Genomic DNA, 16,635 nt, shown 5'->3' on the forward strand with positions numbered 1-16,635 from the left:
ATGCGGGGCGGTGTGTATACTGTGTAGAGCGTGTGTGGTGTGTGTGTACAGTGCATACAGGGCGGTATGTGCGTGTGTATATGCCTGCACATGCGCACACACGTATATGTAGGGAAGGTCTGCGGCAGAGAGCGCAGGATGCTTACCCTTTGCACCACGCCAGCCCCCAGAGGCCCTGCAGAGCTACCCAGCTTCCAGCACTGCAGAGCTTGATCTTCCGTCCTTGCTAACAGAGGAGATATCCACTCTCAGGGGAGAGAGCGAAAGCGGCAAGGAGGCCAAAGCAGGAGAACAAGAGGGCAGCCCGTGGGAAGGAACTGGCCTCTGCCACCCCAGGCCCCTCCTCATTCTGTTCCTTTCTTGGCCCTTGTCTGCGCTAAGCCCCAGCGCACCCGGGAGAGCGGGTCTGCCAGGTCCATGGCTGTGCTTGCTGGGACGGGGCCCCCAGTACCTGCAGGTGTCTCTGACCAACCTGAACCAAGGGTGCTGACGGGCTCCTTGTCCACAGGATGAAGTTCCGCAAGCCGTGTGCTGTCCCGTGAATGGCTGGCATGGTCCAGGAGGCCGCCTGATCTCACCCTTGGAGCAGATTCACTCCCATCATTTCAGGAGTTTGTCGCCCGGCCGGGGATCACGCAAGAGAGCATCTGCCTGGACGGGGGGCTGGATGTTAACCACTGGGGGAGCCTGGCTTTCTGGCCCCTCCGCCCGGCTGCCCTTGGAAGAGTCCTGCAGGTAGTGCCATGGGTTCCAGAGGGCAGAGGCGATCTTCTTGTATCCCCTGCAGAAGTTCTGGTTCAGGATCCCATAGACGATGGCATTAAGGCAGCTGTTGAAATAAGCCAGGAAATAGCTAGTGACAAAGAGGCCCTCTGGGACCTGGAGAGCCACTTCTGAGTCTATGGCCTCAGCAAGGCCTATGCAGTTCAGCGATGCCCAGCAGATGACGAAGATCACAAACACCACGAACGTGGTCAGAAAGCTCCGGATGTTACTGGACCACAGGCATGGCTTGTCCTCCGACTTGACCTTCCTGCAGGCCCGGAGCACCAGCGCCCAGATGCGCAGGTAACAGAAGCACACAACAGCCATGGGGGGAGGAAGTGGACGACCGCCACTGCCACCGTGTACCGGGCACTGGCCGTCTGGATGAAGGTGCAGGAGTAGATGCGTGGGTCATACTCCAGGAACCCCACGAAGAAGCTGGGTACCAGGGCCAGCAAGGTGAGGAGCCAGACAAGGCAGATGTAGAGGGGGGTGTGCCAGTGGCAGTAGATGAGGTGGTAGGTCACGCTGTGGCAGACGTAGCAGTAGCGGTTAATGGCGATGGCGGTGATGTCGAAGACGGAGCCGATGACGCTCAGGCCCATCACAAAGGCGCTGGCCTTGCAGCGCACCTCCCCCAGGGCCCAGCCGTCGTGGAAGATGGCCAAGAGGATTAGCAGGTAGGGGTACAAGGCCAGGTCAGCCAATGCCAGACTCACCAAGAACAAATTACCTGGAGCGGGAAACAGGAAGCAAGAGTCAGGACGAAACCCCACGATCTCTATTCTGTAGAATATTCTAGCCTTTGTCCCTCACAGGAGGGACTCTCCCAGGACATGGATGGGCCACCGCCACCATACGTCTGTGGGTACTCTGCGGAGGCTGCTGTGACCACCTCAGGGGTCCAAAGCATGAGGCAGAGGGAAAGGATCCAGAAGGCGCAGCAACCAGAAAAGTCAGGCTGTGGTCTGGCTTCAAGGGGGTTTGGAAAAAGGGAGCTTCAGAGCCACTCAGCGGGGAGTTCCCCTGAGTCAGACCCTCAGGTGAAGCAGACTCTGTACTTGCAGCTACATGCAAACCCACAAGGTAGAGAAAGGGCGTTCCCAGCCCTCTCTGTCCTGACACACAGTCTCAACCCATCTCAGGGAAGACTCCATAGGACATGCCCCCAGGAAGCTGGAACACCCACAAGCAGCCTTCTTGAAGTGCCTATTTTGGTCTCAGATGCTTGGGGTAACTCCACTTAGAACTGACCGAAAAGACATCTGTTAGCTCCCTGGGAGTTCTCAGGACCCAACTGCTCCTGAGTCCAGAGCTAGGTTAGGGCCCGAGGGAGGCAGGATGTAACTGAATAGAAAGGAGATGATTTGGATACTTAAAGTGCTTTCCAGGTAGTGAGCTTCTGTGTCTCTCAAGGTATTCAAGTACAAGTTGGATGATAAAGGAGAAGCCTGACTCAGATTGAACTGCGAGATTCCTTCCTATTCTACTATCTCAGGGATCTATTTACTTAATGGGAGAAAAGCCCCCTCAAATTCTGTCTGGTTGGTACTACAGGGCAAGAAACGTACATCTTAGTACCTGCTTGGGATGCGGGGGAGTCTCCTTCTTGTTCATTTAATTCTCAGCCTTGTTCTCTGTCTCCACTGGTGGATTTCAGGTTCTGACTCCACTACTGAGAACTTACTTGGTCTCAAGAGAGAGAGGGGTTTCCTCTCTCGAATTTCTTGTTTTCAGCTGAGTCAGGAGCCCTTGTCTCTTCCTAGAATTTTAAGTGTTCTTTTTGGTTAATTAAAGTAGAGCTGATTTACAATATTGTATTAGTTTCAGGTGTGCAACATAGTGATTCAGTATTGTTTTTTTCATTCAACAAACATTTATTGATTAACTGGGAGGAAAGTGATACCGACACAAGACATGATTCCTGCCTTCAAAAAGCTGCAGAGACAGATAAAGCAGATGAGAAATCAGATAGTATTAATGAAAGCACAGAGGTGACTCAGTATTTTTATAGATTATACTCCATTTAAGGTTATTATAAAATATTGGCTATATTCCCTGTGCAGTACTTGTAGTTTATTTATTTTGTACATAGTGTTTTGTCTCTCTAAATCCCTTATCGCTATGTTGCCCCTCCGCCTTCCCTCTCCCCACTGATAACCGCTGGTTTGTTCTCTATATCTGTGAATCTGCTACTTTTTTGTTATATTCACTAGTTTGTTGTATTTTTTAGATTTCACATATAAGTGATAACATACAGTATTTGTCTTTCTCTGTCTGACTTATTCTACCAGGCATAATACCCTCCAGGTCCATCCATGTTGTTGCAAATGGCAAAATTTCATTCTTTGCTACGGCTGAGTAATATTCCAGTGTGTGTGTGTGTGTGTGTGTGTGTGTGTGTGTATACACCACATCTTTTTTATCCTTTCATCTGTTGATAGACACATAGGTTGCTTCCATACCTTGGTAACTGTAAATAATGCTGCTATGAACATTGGGGTGCATGTATCTTTTTAAATTAGTGTTTTCTTTTTGGGGGGATATATACCCAGCAGTGGAACTGCTGGATGTTATGGGCAGCCTACTGAATGGGAGAAAATTATTTGCAAATGATATGTCCGATAAGGGGTTAATATCCAAAATATAAATAGCTCATGCAACTCAATATCAAAACAACAAACAACCTGATCAAAAAATGGGCAGAAGACCTGAATAGACATTTCTCCAAAGAAGATATACAGATTGCCAACAAACACAGGGAAGGATGCTCAACATCACTAATCATCAGGGAAATGCAAATCAAAACCACAATGAGATATCACCTGACACTTGTCAGAATGGCTATGATTAAAAAGAACACAAATAACAAATGCTGGCGAGCGTGTGGAGAAAAGGGAACCCTCGTACACTGTTGGTGGGAATGTAAACTGATGCAGCCATTGTGGAAAACGGTATGGAGACTTCTCAAAAAAAAAAAAAATTAAATGTTGTTTTGACATTGGGAAGTGGCGCCAGAAGTTGGAGTGATCTGGGGTAATCTCAGTCCTGCCACTTTGAACTTGACCTAGTCACTGAACTTCTTTTCTCTGTGACTATTGTTTCATCCGTTCCCTCCTTTCCTTTTGGAGCCCTCCTTCCCCCTCGTCACACACACTCCACATGATTATTTCTGTGAAGAAAATCCCTTCTTTCCCACGTGGGAATACTGGTCTCTGCAGCGCCCACTGGCTTCTTGGCTGAGCGGCAAAGAAGCGTTTGGACCTTGCAAGCACATGTGGAGAAAGTCAAGAGCGGCTGGGAGCCGGTGCCAGCTCAGTCAGCTGTTCCCGGGAAAGCAAGTCAAGCTCTGCCGTGTTAATGTGGCTCATCCCCTAATAATGCCCCAGAAGCTGGCAAACAGCTTGTAAATAGTGGGAAGAACACATTCAACCCCACGTGGAAAGTGTTTCAATTACTCTCCCCCATTACTCCTGGGGTTCCTATAAGGCTGAAATCAACCAGTTTCTGCTGTAGATCCATCTGCCCTCAGACGTCATACCGTCTCCTGACTTTCTTGACACAATTCCAAGTTAGACGAATAAAATTCTTGCTTTTGGGGGCTTCCCTGGTGGCGCAGTTGTTGAGAATCTGCCTGCCAATGCAGGGGGCACGGGTTCGAGCCCCGGTCTGGGAAGATCCCACATGCCGCGGAGCAACTGGGCCCGTGAACCACAACTGCTGAGCCTGCGCGTGTGGAGCCTGTGCTCCACAACAAGAGAGGCCGCGACAGTGAGAGGACCGCGCACCGCGATGAGGAGTGGCCCCCGCTCGCCGTAACTAGAGAAAGCCCTAGCACAGAAATGAAGACCCAACACAGCCATAAATAAATAAATTTAAAAATTAAAAAAAAAAAAATTCTTGCTTTGTTTCCCATCTGTAGCCAGAAGCCAGAACCTGTCTAGATGACAGTCAAAGGGAGAGCGAGTTCTCTATTCATGTTTTCCCCAGACAGGTGAGAAATCAACCAGGACACACAGCAGCGCTCATCATCCGGGGCACAGGCTTCTAATGAATATTTATATCACGAGTCTTGGCGTGACTTATTTCCATCTGCCTCTATCAGACAGGGCGTATTAGTGGAGAGAGACCTCAACAACAAGGTTTTGTACTAATATGGAACTCCCTTCCCTTTGCATTCATATACAAAGCACATCCCTCCACACATAGAGCCACCACAATCCCCTCCCCCCCGGCCTACTTTCTCCTTCTTTTGGGGGAAATCTAGTCCTTAATGGGAATCTGGAAATCTGAGGAAGAGCCAGCAGATGTTCAGCTATGTAGTTTTCATCAGATAGGAGAATTCTGGAAGATAAAGCTACCTTTATCTTGCTCTTCCCTGTACCCAGGAATTTCTTGGTTTTAAATTGTCTCTGGTCATTGAGCTAAAATTGGCAATGTAGAAATAGATAGTCATTGAGTCATTTGCTCAACAAATATTGCTGAGTATTTACTAGGTATTGGCTCTGGCCTATGCTGGGGCATGGTGAGCAAGAGAGACACATCTCCTCCTCTTACAAAGCTCGTGGTCTCATAGAAGAGACAATTCAATAAAATCAAGGCGTGATGCGGGTTACGATAGGGAAGTAAACAGATGATCTCTCATTTCTAACAGGGTTAAACTTTCCATGCCTTGAGGTCTTCTTCCATCCTCCACTTGCTCAAACGTGTAATATATTTACTGAACACCTATCACACTTGGGTAGGGCGCAGTGATGGGTGAAAGACACGCCCCTGCCATTGGGGAAAGAGACACAGAAACAGTGGCTCTTCAGTGTGGTGAGAGCTGGGTTGGAGGCTAGCACGAGGTGGTGGGAACAGTGGGGAAGAACTAAGTCGTCTTGGGGCTGAGGGCAGTACTGGAGGATGGGGCTGGTCAAGCAGGACAATTCAGCAAGGGGCCGGACAAAACCACAGAGGCCCTTGTCACAGACCTGCCTCCATCCCAGGGTGGCTGTTCACCTCAAATAGGATCCTGCATGGGAAAAAATTTAAGACATAATAACAGTCTCCAAACGAATGTGACATATTCTTGTTAGTTATATTCTGGGAGAGGCATTTGAAATAACTGAACAGATAATTTAGTAAAAATGTGACTTCCTCACAAATACTAAAACAGTGCACTTTTATATTAACATAACTCCTAATTAGATTCCCAAATTCTTTGAGGGTGGAGATTGTTTTCTTCCCAAATCACATTGTTTGTGAAAACCCTGGAGTGTGTGGATGAATCATACAAGGGCTGAGCTGAACTCTAACATCACGTTAATTTAAAAAGAAAAGGATTACTAAGCAAGCTAATAGTATAAAAAAAAATATGATGGGGGTATTTTAACCACTTAAAAGAATAAAATATATTTAAGAGCATAGGCATCCATTTAAATAATTAACTGAGACACATTACAAAATCATATTCCATAACCATCAAGGCATTGCTTGGAAACTCTTATGGAAGCATTTTATTACTTTATTTATTTATTTATTTATTTTTAAGGGAACGCTATTTATTTATTTATTTATTTATTTATGGCTGTGTTGGGTCTTCGTTTCTGTGCGAGGGCTTCCTCTAGTTGCGGCAAGCGGGGGCCACTCCTCATCGCGGTGCGCGGGCCTCTCACTGTCGCGGCCTCTCTTGTTGCGGAGCACAGGCTCCAGACGCGCAGGCTCAGTAGTTGTGGCTCACGGGCCCAGTTGCTCCGCGGCATGTGGGATCTTCCCAGACCAGGGCTCGAACCCGTGTCCCCTGAATTGGCAGGCAGATTCTCAACCACTGCGCGACCAGGGAAGCCCCCATTTTATTACTTTAATTACACTTAGTTATAACAAAAAAAAAACCCCCACAATTGGTATAGTACCTTGACGTTTATAATGTGCGTTCACGTAAACTGACTCACTTGTTTCTCACAAGAATCCTTTAAGGTTGATTGCATGATTTCCATTTTACAGATCAAGAAACCAACACCCAGAATATGTGAACAGAGAAAAAGGGAGAAAAAGCAAAAAAAGAAACAAGAGGAAACCAGGAAAAAGAAATGTCAAAGGGATTAAGGGTGTAGTGTTTTTGGTCATCCACAAGAATGAGAAAGAACAGAAAAGTGCCCATGTCACCTGCCAGTTAGGAGATCAGCAGTGATGTTAGCAAGGGCGAATTCTGTCGAGTGTTGGAGGATAAACTTTTGCACTGGAGGCTGCCCTCCCAACCAGCTTTGCCTTCAAAAGAAATGGAGAGAAATGGACCGGTACTTGGAAAGGGCTATCCTTTGATGGAGACATTGTGTAAGATATTTTTTTTTCTTTTCTCTTTCTCTCTCTTTTAAATGAGAGAGGCTGACACATAATAAGCACATAGCAATCTTTTTTTCATTGGAGTATAGTTGATTTACAATGTTGTGTTAATGTCTGCTATACAGCAAAGCGATTCAGTTATACACATATATGTCCTTTTTTAAATTTTCTTTTCTATTATGGTTTAATCACAGGATATTGGATACAGTTCCCTGTGCTGTACAGCAGGACCTTGTTGTTGATTCATTCTATATATAATAGTTTGCATCTGCTAATCCTACACATAACAATCTTAGCTATTATTTATTATTGCAATTTTTATATTATCAGCTGCATTATTATTTATATTATTATTAGTTTTATATTATTATAATTATATAAAATTATAACACTTTTATATTATTATTACAAAGAACAAGAAAGAGGCTCATAAGGTTGGACTAAGCTCCCTGGGAGATAAGATGTGAGAAGTCCTATAGGGTGAGGACGATGAAGAAATTAGGACATTGCACCTAGAGTGTAAACACCCTCAGAACTGCAACTTTACTTCCCAACTCCCTAACTTTTCCTCTTTCAGCCGTAAGTATTTTAAACTGTTAAGACCTAACAGCAGCATCAGGATCTTCTGAGTTTTGCTGCATATCATGCTAAATACAGACTCCGACTTTGTGCGGGGGAAGAAAAAGGCAGTCTAACATGAAAGCGTTCACACGCGGGGCTGCTAAGGACTCTATGGGAGGAATTAACGAGGATTATGAGCTTTCCTGATTATTTGGCTAAAGACATAATTAAGAGATTTAAAATGCTTTCATTTTTGCCTGGTAAAGAGAAAATAAGCATTCAGAGCCAAAATGTGAAGTTGGAAAGTTCAGGCAATATCAGGGAAGGAGTCCAATGTAGCCCAGTTTGGTTTTCAGCTGATAAGAAGCCCTCCGAAGCCCGAAAGCTCAGCAGGTTAAAAGACGCCTGTCACCAAGGGGCATCTCCAGGAGTATTCAGTGGTAGGATAGAGCCTGGATGAAGTGGGCTCCACCTTACCTTGTAACACCTGAAGGGCAGGGGCTGTGGGTCTATTAACTATTTCCTCCAGGCCTTTCAAGAGCTTTTGCCTAGGGCCAGCCTGCTTATTCAATCATCATTTACCTCCTCCATCAACAAGTGGGAGGAAAAGGGGCCGCATGGAGGGCTCTGCTCTAATGTAACTGGGGATGCCAATTACGTGCCAGGCTGAAAATGCCCATCAGGAAGTCTGCAATGCAGGCACCGGTTCTGGATAAGAGATGATACAGACTCTAAGCATCGTTGGGCATCCAGAGGACAAAGTGGATTCCGGACAAGGACCTGGGTGTTCAGCAAGCAAATCCTCCATGTTTTCCTGTCAAATATTCCACATCCTTTTTCCTTACAAATCACAGGGATGTCCTAGGTATGGATATGCACCCGCTCACTAACAGCACCTCTCCGACAGCCTCCTAATCCATCTGCAGTACAAGAATCCATTGTCAGACCATGGCTCCTGACCCTCACCAGGGAAATTAGGGTCCCTGTGCCGATGGGCCAAGAATCATGAATGCTGTTGTGCTTTCCCCTTGCTGATGGAGACTATCTCGATGTTACAGTAAGGACACGTTTCTCTCAGCTCTCTTCTGTGTGGCTGTCAGGATGGTGCAGGTAAGGGCAGGAGGCTCAATTTCACAGGCAGTGTAAAGTGGGCAGCCTCCAGCCAGACGGGCAAGAGGCATATACACACTACTATATACAAAATAGATAACTAGTAAGAACCTGCTGTACAGCACAGGGAACTCTACTCAATACTCTGTAATGACCTATACGGGGAAAAAAATCTAAAAAAAAAAAAAAAAGAGTGGGTATATATATATGTATAACTAATGCACTTTGCTGTATACCTGAAACTAACACAACATTGTAAATCAACTATACTGCAATACAATTTCTTTTAAAAGAGAAACTCCCTAAGGAGTCACTGGGGCACAATTTTAGGGAACCCACTGGCCACACAGGAACAGCAGGGATCAAGATACACCCTAGTGCTGGTGCCAGTCAAGTGTCTGAGGACAAGAGTGAGGTGTACTTTGGGCTTTCAGCGCTCAAAGCAATTCAGTTCCATGAGGATTGTACTGATGGCGTGATCGGTGCTGAGTAGACCTCACCTCAGGAAGCAAAATTAATACCTTCTGTCTCACTGCTTTCCTGGTATCTTGTCCACTTCAGTTTGTTTCAGCAAATCTATATTCAGTTTTAGAAATGGAATAAAAGTCTCTGCTCTCAAGGATTTCACAGTCCAGTGGGGAGAGAAAAAATACTAAGAGCAATACAGTGAGGGAGGTGTTGTATGGAGAGGGCATGCAGGGAGCCTGGGCTGGGCGGGGAAGAGGGGGGCGGGGGCGGGGAAGACAGTAACCACACCTTTTATGTTATTAATGATAAAAATCAACAACCCGCAGGGGAGCTGAGGAAGGGGTTTGAAAGAGATATTCAATAGCCGAAAAGAGGCAGGGAGCTTCCCAAGATGAGGATAGAGCATCAACCTAGATGAGTGGGATGGCGGGGGGGGGGGGGGGAGGGAGGTCCAAGAGGGAGGGGATATATGCATACATATAGCTGATTCACTTCATTGTACAGCAGAAACTGACACAACATTGTAAAACTATACCCCAATTAAAAAAAAAAAAAGAACACAGACCGTGTGGAAGCGACAGCAGCTCGTGTCGCATTGAGTGGGAGAAGTGAGACAAGTCTGTGACATTGAGGGGGTTAGGCAGGTCCCGGAGGCTTGTTTCAGCCGTGCTCTGGAGCTGGACGCCATTCTGTAGATGGAGGGTGGTCCCTGGAGGCAGGGGTGACCCTGGCCGTGGTAACAGGGAGGGTAGAGGAGTGGGGAAAGCTGTCTGGTGACTATGGACATGGTTTGCTCAAGGGAGGATGAGGGTGTAAATTGGGGCAGTAGGAGTAGGGGGGCAGGAAAGGGGGAAATGGAGAGACGCTATGAGACAAAAATCAGGAGGGCTTGGGGAATGAAGGAACCAAAGAGGACCCCCAGGGATCAGGTGTCTGAGAGAGGAAGGAGGTCCAAAAACTAGCATCAGGTAAGCCAAGGGAATGGAAGGTCTCAAGGAGGGAGTGGCTCTCAGTGTCCCACACAGCACAGAGGGGCACTTCCCACGAGGGCAGACCCCAGGGGGCTGAGGAGGAAATGGGAAGCAATGAGGTGATTAATGGATGTAAACTGTTATATTAATATGTCTGGCTGAAAAGAGAAGGAGAAAGGTAGTCCTGAAGTTAGAAGGAGACATAAGACCAAGGAAAGATTTTTTTCTTTTAAACAAAGGAGCCCCTTTGTGTGTGTGTGTGTGTGTGTGTGTGTGTGTGTAAGCTAAAGGGAAAGAGACAGAAATTGAAAATACAGAAGAGAGAGAAGGAACTTGATGGAGGAAAGTTCTGTGAAAGCAGGAGAGGGAGAGAGAGAAAATACAGGGATGAACATTGGTGAGGTCTGGGCTGGGGATGAGTGACAGGGGCGGGCACAAGGAGAAGTCCTCAGACGCTATCAGGAGGGCCTGAAGTGTGGCAAGCCCCAGAAAGCACACACCGAGAAATATGAAATGCCACCAGTGCCACGCAATGTGTAAGGCTCTGGAAACATAGCAAAGAGTGTAACACACAGCTGGCCTTACCTTCTAAGTTGGGGCAGTGCCCTGAATCTGCCTCCCATCTTCCCTCCATCCCTTCCTGTCTGCCTTGCTCTAGTGCCATCTCTGAAAAAATCAACCCAAAGCACGAGCAACGGAACCTGAAGACAGGGAAGTCCCTCCCTCAAAAAGGACAGTTAATCTAACCACCTACCCCGCTATCAGGAACATCCCTGTTATGAATGATGAGAGTCTGCTGCACAGAGAAACTGGGTTTGTAATAGTCAAGTAGAGGATACTGACACCTGCTAAGAACGCTGCTGCGACCTCAATATGGGCTGTGTGCCTTAGTCATTGGAAATACACATGTTCTCATTGTCACAGCCCTATTTTCTTAATAGCGATGAATTAAGGAACCAGACTCAGTTACAGAAAGCTCTAAGATAAATATTTCTTAAAGTAAGTCCATACTCTTCAGTAAGAGAAGACCTGATTAATAGTGGAATGGGTGCTAGCTATTCAAACTGCTGTAGGTTTTCAGGCATCTTTTGAAATCTCAATCTGCCGAAGTTATTTAGTTTACATTAATACTACGATTTTTCATAGTATGTATGACTATCATCCATAAAGCCATGGGTCAAATAAAAATTGGTTGTGTGACCGGAGCAGCCTTTAATGTGCCAGGAATTAATATCATTTAGATAAAGTGTTAAAATTTTTTCTGGTGATGGGCTGTAGCAGACTCAGAGGGAGTCAGGAAGGATAGGACATACGGTGTGCCAGCAATTTAACATGCTCATTACCCAGCCAGGCCAAATCAATAAGGTTTCCATGAACTTCGCTAGGAGAGCAGAAGAGGCCAGGCCTCCTCGGGACGGAGGAGGGGAGAATAAGCTTGTCTCCTTCAGGCAAAAGGAAGAAGCACCCTCAGCCTTCAGCCGCCCCGCCTGTGGTAGGCAGCCCACCGGGTCTCCTCTAAACACCCTGCTAGTCAGGAAGAGAGGCCCTGCCTCCTCATTGCGTCCCTGGGCAGGAAATGAATTCTTGTGGCTGCTACAAAAGGGCAATAGGATGGAAATATTAAATACAGCTTTCTGATAGTAACCTGTTCTTTCCTAGTAGATAAGCCTCTACTCAAAGGACACAATAATATCTTGAAAAAGTTACTGCAGATAATACGAGCATCCACTACTGAAATGACTGAGTTAGAAAGCTTACTTTTTTTCTTCCAGTTTTATTGAGATATAATTGACATCCAGCACTGTATAAGCTTAAGGTGCACAGCATGATGATTTGACTTATATACACCATGATTACCACAATAAGTTTAGTGAACATCCATCATTTCATATAGATACAAAAAGAAATAGAAAAAAAGACATTTTTCCTTGTGATGAGAACTCCTAGGATCTATTCTCTTAACAACTTTCATATGTAACACACAGCAGGGTTAGTTATATGTAGCCTGTTGTACATTACATCCCTAGTACTTATTTATCTTGTAACTGGAAGTTTGCGTCTTTTGACTGCCTTCTCCCAGTTCCCTCTCCCCTCAGCTCCTGCCTCTGGTAACCACAAATCTGCCCTCTTTGTCTATGAGTTTGTTTGTTTGTTTTTGAAGTATAATTAACCTATAACAGTATGTTAGTTCCTAGGGCACAATACAGGGATTCGATATGTCTTAACATTTCAAAATGATCACTAGGATAAGTCTAGCTACCATCTGTCACCATACAGTTACTTCTTCTTAATAACATGAAGTTTCCAATATTATGCACAGAAGCTCACATTTTTATTTTTTGTTTGTTCTTTAGATAAAAATCATGGAGTCACAGGGCCACATAAAATATACATAACAATTTGTTAAAAATAGCCTTTCTGAATGGTCAGCCTCCTTAGAAAAGCGTGTTTAAGCTATATAATTGGCTTTCTGCTATCTTTTCATTTTAATTCACTCTAATATTTGAGTTGCCCCTAAGACCCAAACTGGGAAATGACAAATTGACAAACAGGTCATTGAGCTTCTCCCCAAGCTGGAATGGTCAGTGTGCTCCAATGACCCTCAGGGCCAGAGTTTAGAGACTCCCTCCCTCTGGTTTTGTCCCCTGGCACACCTGAGTATGGGAAAGTTGAAATTAGAGTGGATTGAAAGGGGAAAAATATTCTCAGGATTGCAACACTATTTTGCCAAATCACTATTTTAATCTTCGTGTAGTCCTACGAATTCCCTGTCTTCATTAAAGACCACGGTTATCGCAAAACAATTTAGTTCCATCCAAGCAGAGGCTGCAGATGTCTGCTTTTGCACTCTCTTGTTTGGAACCAAGATGAGGAGATAAGTCTAGGACGAAAATTCACTGGAGCGTTTCCATTAATTCACTCATTGGCTCAGCAAATATTTCGTAAGCACCTACTGCGTGAACCACAGTGCTTGGCCGGCGAGGGAGGTGTTGAAGATGGTGAGATTTCTGTGGCCAGGGAGGGTCACCATGGGGACCCGCGCACATTGGAGCGCCTTGGAGAGCTACGGCTTCCAGCCGCTTGGATTTCCACAGTGCCCGGGTCTGCGCAAGAAAAACTTTGCCCGATTCACGCTGGCACTGATGCGCCAAATGCTTCCTGGTCCATTTGCTAGAGCCGCAAGTTGGGGAAGGCAGCAACTCACCCTAACTTTTGAGTTCAAGACCAAACTCGGGGACTGGTTAGGGAGAAGGGAACGCGGCGAGGGGGCCTGACGAGGGACAAGGCGGCGGATTGCAGGATCAGGGTCAGGGGCAAGACCAGACACCAGAGGGGGGCCCGACGCAGCAGCGGGCGTGGCGCTCACCTGCGTTCCGGAGCTTGCGGTTCCCGAGCACCGAGAGGATGACCAGGAGGTTGCCCACGATGGCCACCGCGGTGGTGACGATGAGCACGGCGGACAGAGCGGGCGCCACCCAGGGCGGCCGGGGGGTCCCGGAGGGCCGCGTGCCTCCTGCCCCAGTCTCCTGCAGCTGCAGGAGAAAGACGAACCTGTGCTATTTACTGAGCACTTACTGTTTATGTGGGAAGTATTGGTGATGTCTCTGCCCTGTCCTCCTTAAAAAGCCATGCCAGTACTTAAATAGATTTAGGAACATCTATTTAAACATGATAATACTTAAATAGATGTATGGTCAGTACTGGGGGTTATTATAATGTGGTTTTTGGAGGGGTTAGAACAAGAAGAAGAGTGCACTATGGTTATAGGAAAGAAGGAACTTAGATGCCCTTCCTTTAAAATGTTTGAGCACTTTTACTCTGATAATAACAACTGCTCAGCCCTCTTGAGGGTAAATTTATGCCAAGCACTGTCTTAAGCTCTGTTTGCATCACTGGAATCAAAATGACTGATTATCTATCTGGCGAAGAAGTAAAGTACCTGGAACTCTCATACATCGCTTTTATGAGAATGCAAAATGGTACAGCCACTTTAAAGTGCTTGGTAGTTTGATAGTTTCTTATAGAATTAAACATATACCATCCTATGACCAGAAATGAAAAGAAAATGAAACATATGCCCACAAAAAGATCTGTGCAAGAATTATCCAGAGCAGCCTTACTTATAGTAACCCAGACCCGGAAACAGCCCAAAGGTCCCTCGAGAGATGAACGGGTAAACAAATTGTGGTAATTGTGAATACCACCCAGCAATAAAAACTACTGATATGCACAGCAACATGGATTAATCTAAAAGAACATTATATTGAGCAAAAGAAGCCAGATACGAAAGGGTACATTCTATACAATTCCAATTACAGAATGGCCAAAAGCAGGAAAATATCATCTATGGTGATAGTAATCAGAGCAATGGTTGCCCATGGGGGTGAGGATTGACTGGAACAGAACATGAAATGAATTTCTGGGATGTTATTTGTATGTATGTTATTATATGTAAATTATACTCTCCCACCGCCCCCTCCCCGAAATAAAAACAAAACCAAAAAAGAATGCAGTGGAGAGGGAGAGACTCTAATGGCGTGGTGATGCAGGAGAAGATAATAATTAAAGCAATAAACTCCTTGAGAGGTGAGCCCATCCAGAGCCCAAGGAAGGTAGATTATTGTTAGGAGAGAGAAGCTTTCTTCCCTGCAGTAGAAATGAAGCAGAAGCCAGTACAAATTCAGAAGTGTTTCTAGATTGGCATGAGATGAGGGAGTTCCTCTCTGGCTGCTGTATTCTCAGGGTGTTTGACGCTACCTCATTAGCCGGGATTCAGGGGAAAGAGTGTGGAAGATTTGAAGACAGGAGAAGGTCTGAAATGTCATTACAGAAAAGAGGAACTTTAACTAGGAAAGCATGGCAGGTGTGTCAGGAGAGCGTGCGCCACTGTACAGCTTAAGATGATGGTTTGAAACGAAGCCAGTCAGCCTTGCTGGTGGTTATTAAGCAGCAACTTGGAGCCGCTCAGGATAGACACAGAGAAGGCAGAGTGAACTTCGCTCAGGATTTCGATTTGCCGGTGAGGAGTAACTAACAAAAGGAAGCGTGAGGGTGTGATGGGAAGATGGACCCTAGAAGGACATTAAACGAGAGAAGTTGAGAAAACGAGGGGGATGGGGAGGGGGCTGGTGGGTCCTGGGAAAGAGGCGGGATCAAGGGATGGGAGGGGATGAATTCAAAGGGTTGTGGTGGATGAATCTGAAAACCTAAATTGTGGTATTGAGAGAGTGACTTGTTTGAAACTGAGATTTCTGAGGAGTGTGGATTTTATTGATATGAGGGCTCTGAGGCGATGATGGGAGTGGGTTGCTGGACGAAGCTTGTTGGGAATGAGAAGGTCGAGGACCTGAGAAGTCACGGGCTGAATATTATGGTGGTGAGAGAAAAGGAAACCCATGATTTGGGGGCGAATCCCCAATGAATGAGGAGGAATATGCAGCCAGTCGGTCGGAGAGCAACAGGAATGAGGAGGAGACACAGCTGGATGGTGTCTAGGGGCATTTTCAAAGAAGGGACAGACATGCTTTCCCTGTTCTTACAAGTGCACATGTAGCAAACATAGAGTAGCACTTCTCTGGTTGTCAGTGGCCCTCAGAACAATAGGAAAGTTGAATACAATATATGTTGCCCCAGTTCAGACACACCAATAGCACACAATTGGTTAACTGTGTATAAAACACAGGGTATTTGCCCTGTGCTGCCCTGGTCTGGGATCACGCACATAGCCACAACAGATATCTCAAGACCTTTGGACATTGGAATTGGGGTACTTGCTGCCAAGAAGTCCATGCTGTCTCCTGGCACAGCTGACCAGGCTGTGCCTTAAAAGGTCAGAAGAATGTTATAGCCACTTTGAAAGACAGTTTGGGACTTCTCTGGTGGCACAGTGGTTAAGAATCCACCTGCCAATGCAGGGGACACGGGTTTGAGCCCTGGTCTGGGAAGATCCCACATGCCACGGAGCAACTAAGCCTGTGTGCCACAACTACTGAGCCTGCACTCTAGAGCCCACGAGCCACAACTACTAAGCCTGCGTGACTAGAGCCCATGCTCTGCAACAAGAGAAGCCACTACAATAAGAAGCTGGTGCACCGCAATGAAGAGTAGGCCCCGCTTGACGCAACTAGAGAAAACCCGCGCACAGCAATGAAGACCCAACACAGCCAAAAAATAAATAAATAATAAATAAATTAAAAAAAAAAAAAGACAGTTTGGCCGTTTCTAACAAAACTAAACACACTCTTATCACATGATCCATAAATTGTACTCCTTGACATTTCTCCAAAGAAGTTGAAAACTTATCTCCACACAAAAGCCTCCACATGGATGTTTATAGCAGCTTTATTCATCATTTCCCAGAACTGGAAACTACCAAGATGTCCTTCAATAGGTAACTGGATAAATAAACTGTGATACATTTATACAATGAAATATT

At 45.9% G+C, this 16,635-nt stretch overlaps 1 protein-coding gene across 1 annotated transcript in view; it reads right to left on the bottom strand.

Annotated features, from left to right (window-relative positions):
* Nucleotides 1-600: 600 nt before the first annotated feature.
* Nucleotides 601-16,635, bottom strand: part of MTNR1B (melatonin receptor 1B) — a 31,211-nt gene continuing 15,176 nt past the window's right edge. The window contains 3 exon segments of the mRNA XM_036861281.1: nucleotides 601-1,097; nucleotides 1,100-1,498; nucleotides 13,567-13,732. Of these exon segments, the coding sequence (XP_036717176.1) occupies nucleotides 601-1,097; nucleotides 1,100-1,498; nucleotides 13,567-13,732 (1,062 nt within the window).

This window comes from Balaenoptera musculus, chromosome 8 (genome assembly GCF_009873245.2).
Source record: "Balaenoptera musculus isolate JJ_BM4_2016_0621 chromosome 8, mBalMus1.pri.v3, whole genome shotgun sequence".
In the NCBI taxonomy this organism is placed as follows: Eukaryota; Metazoa; Chordata; class Mammalia; order Artiodactyla; family Balaenopteridae; genus Balaenoptera; species Balaenoptera musculus.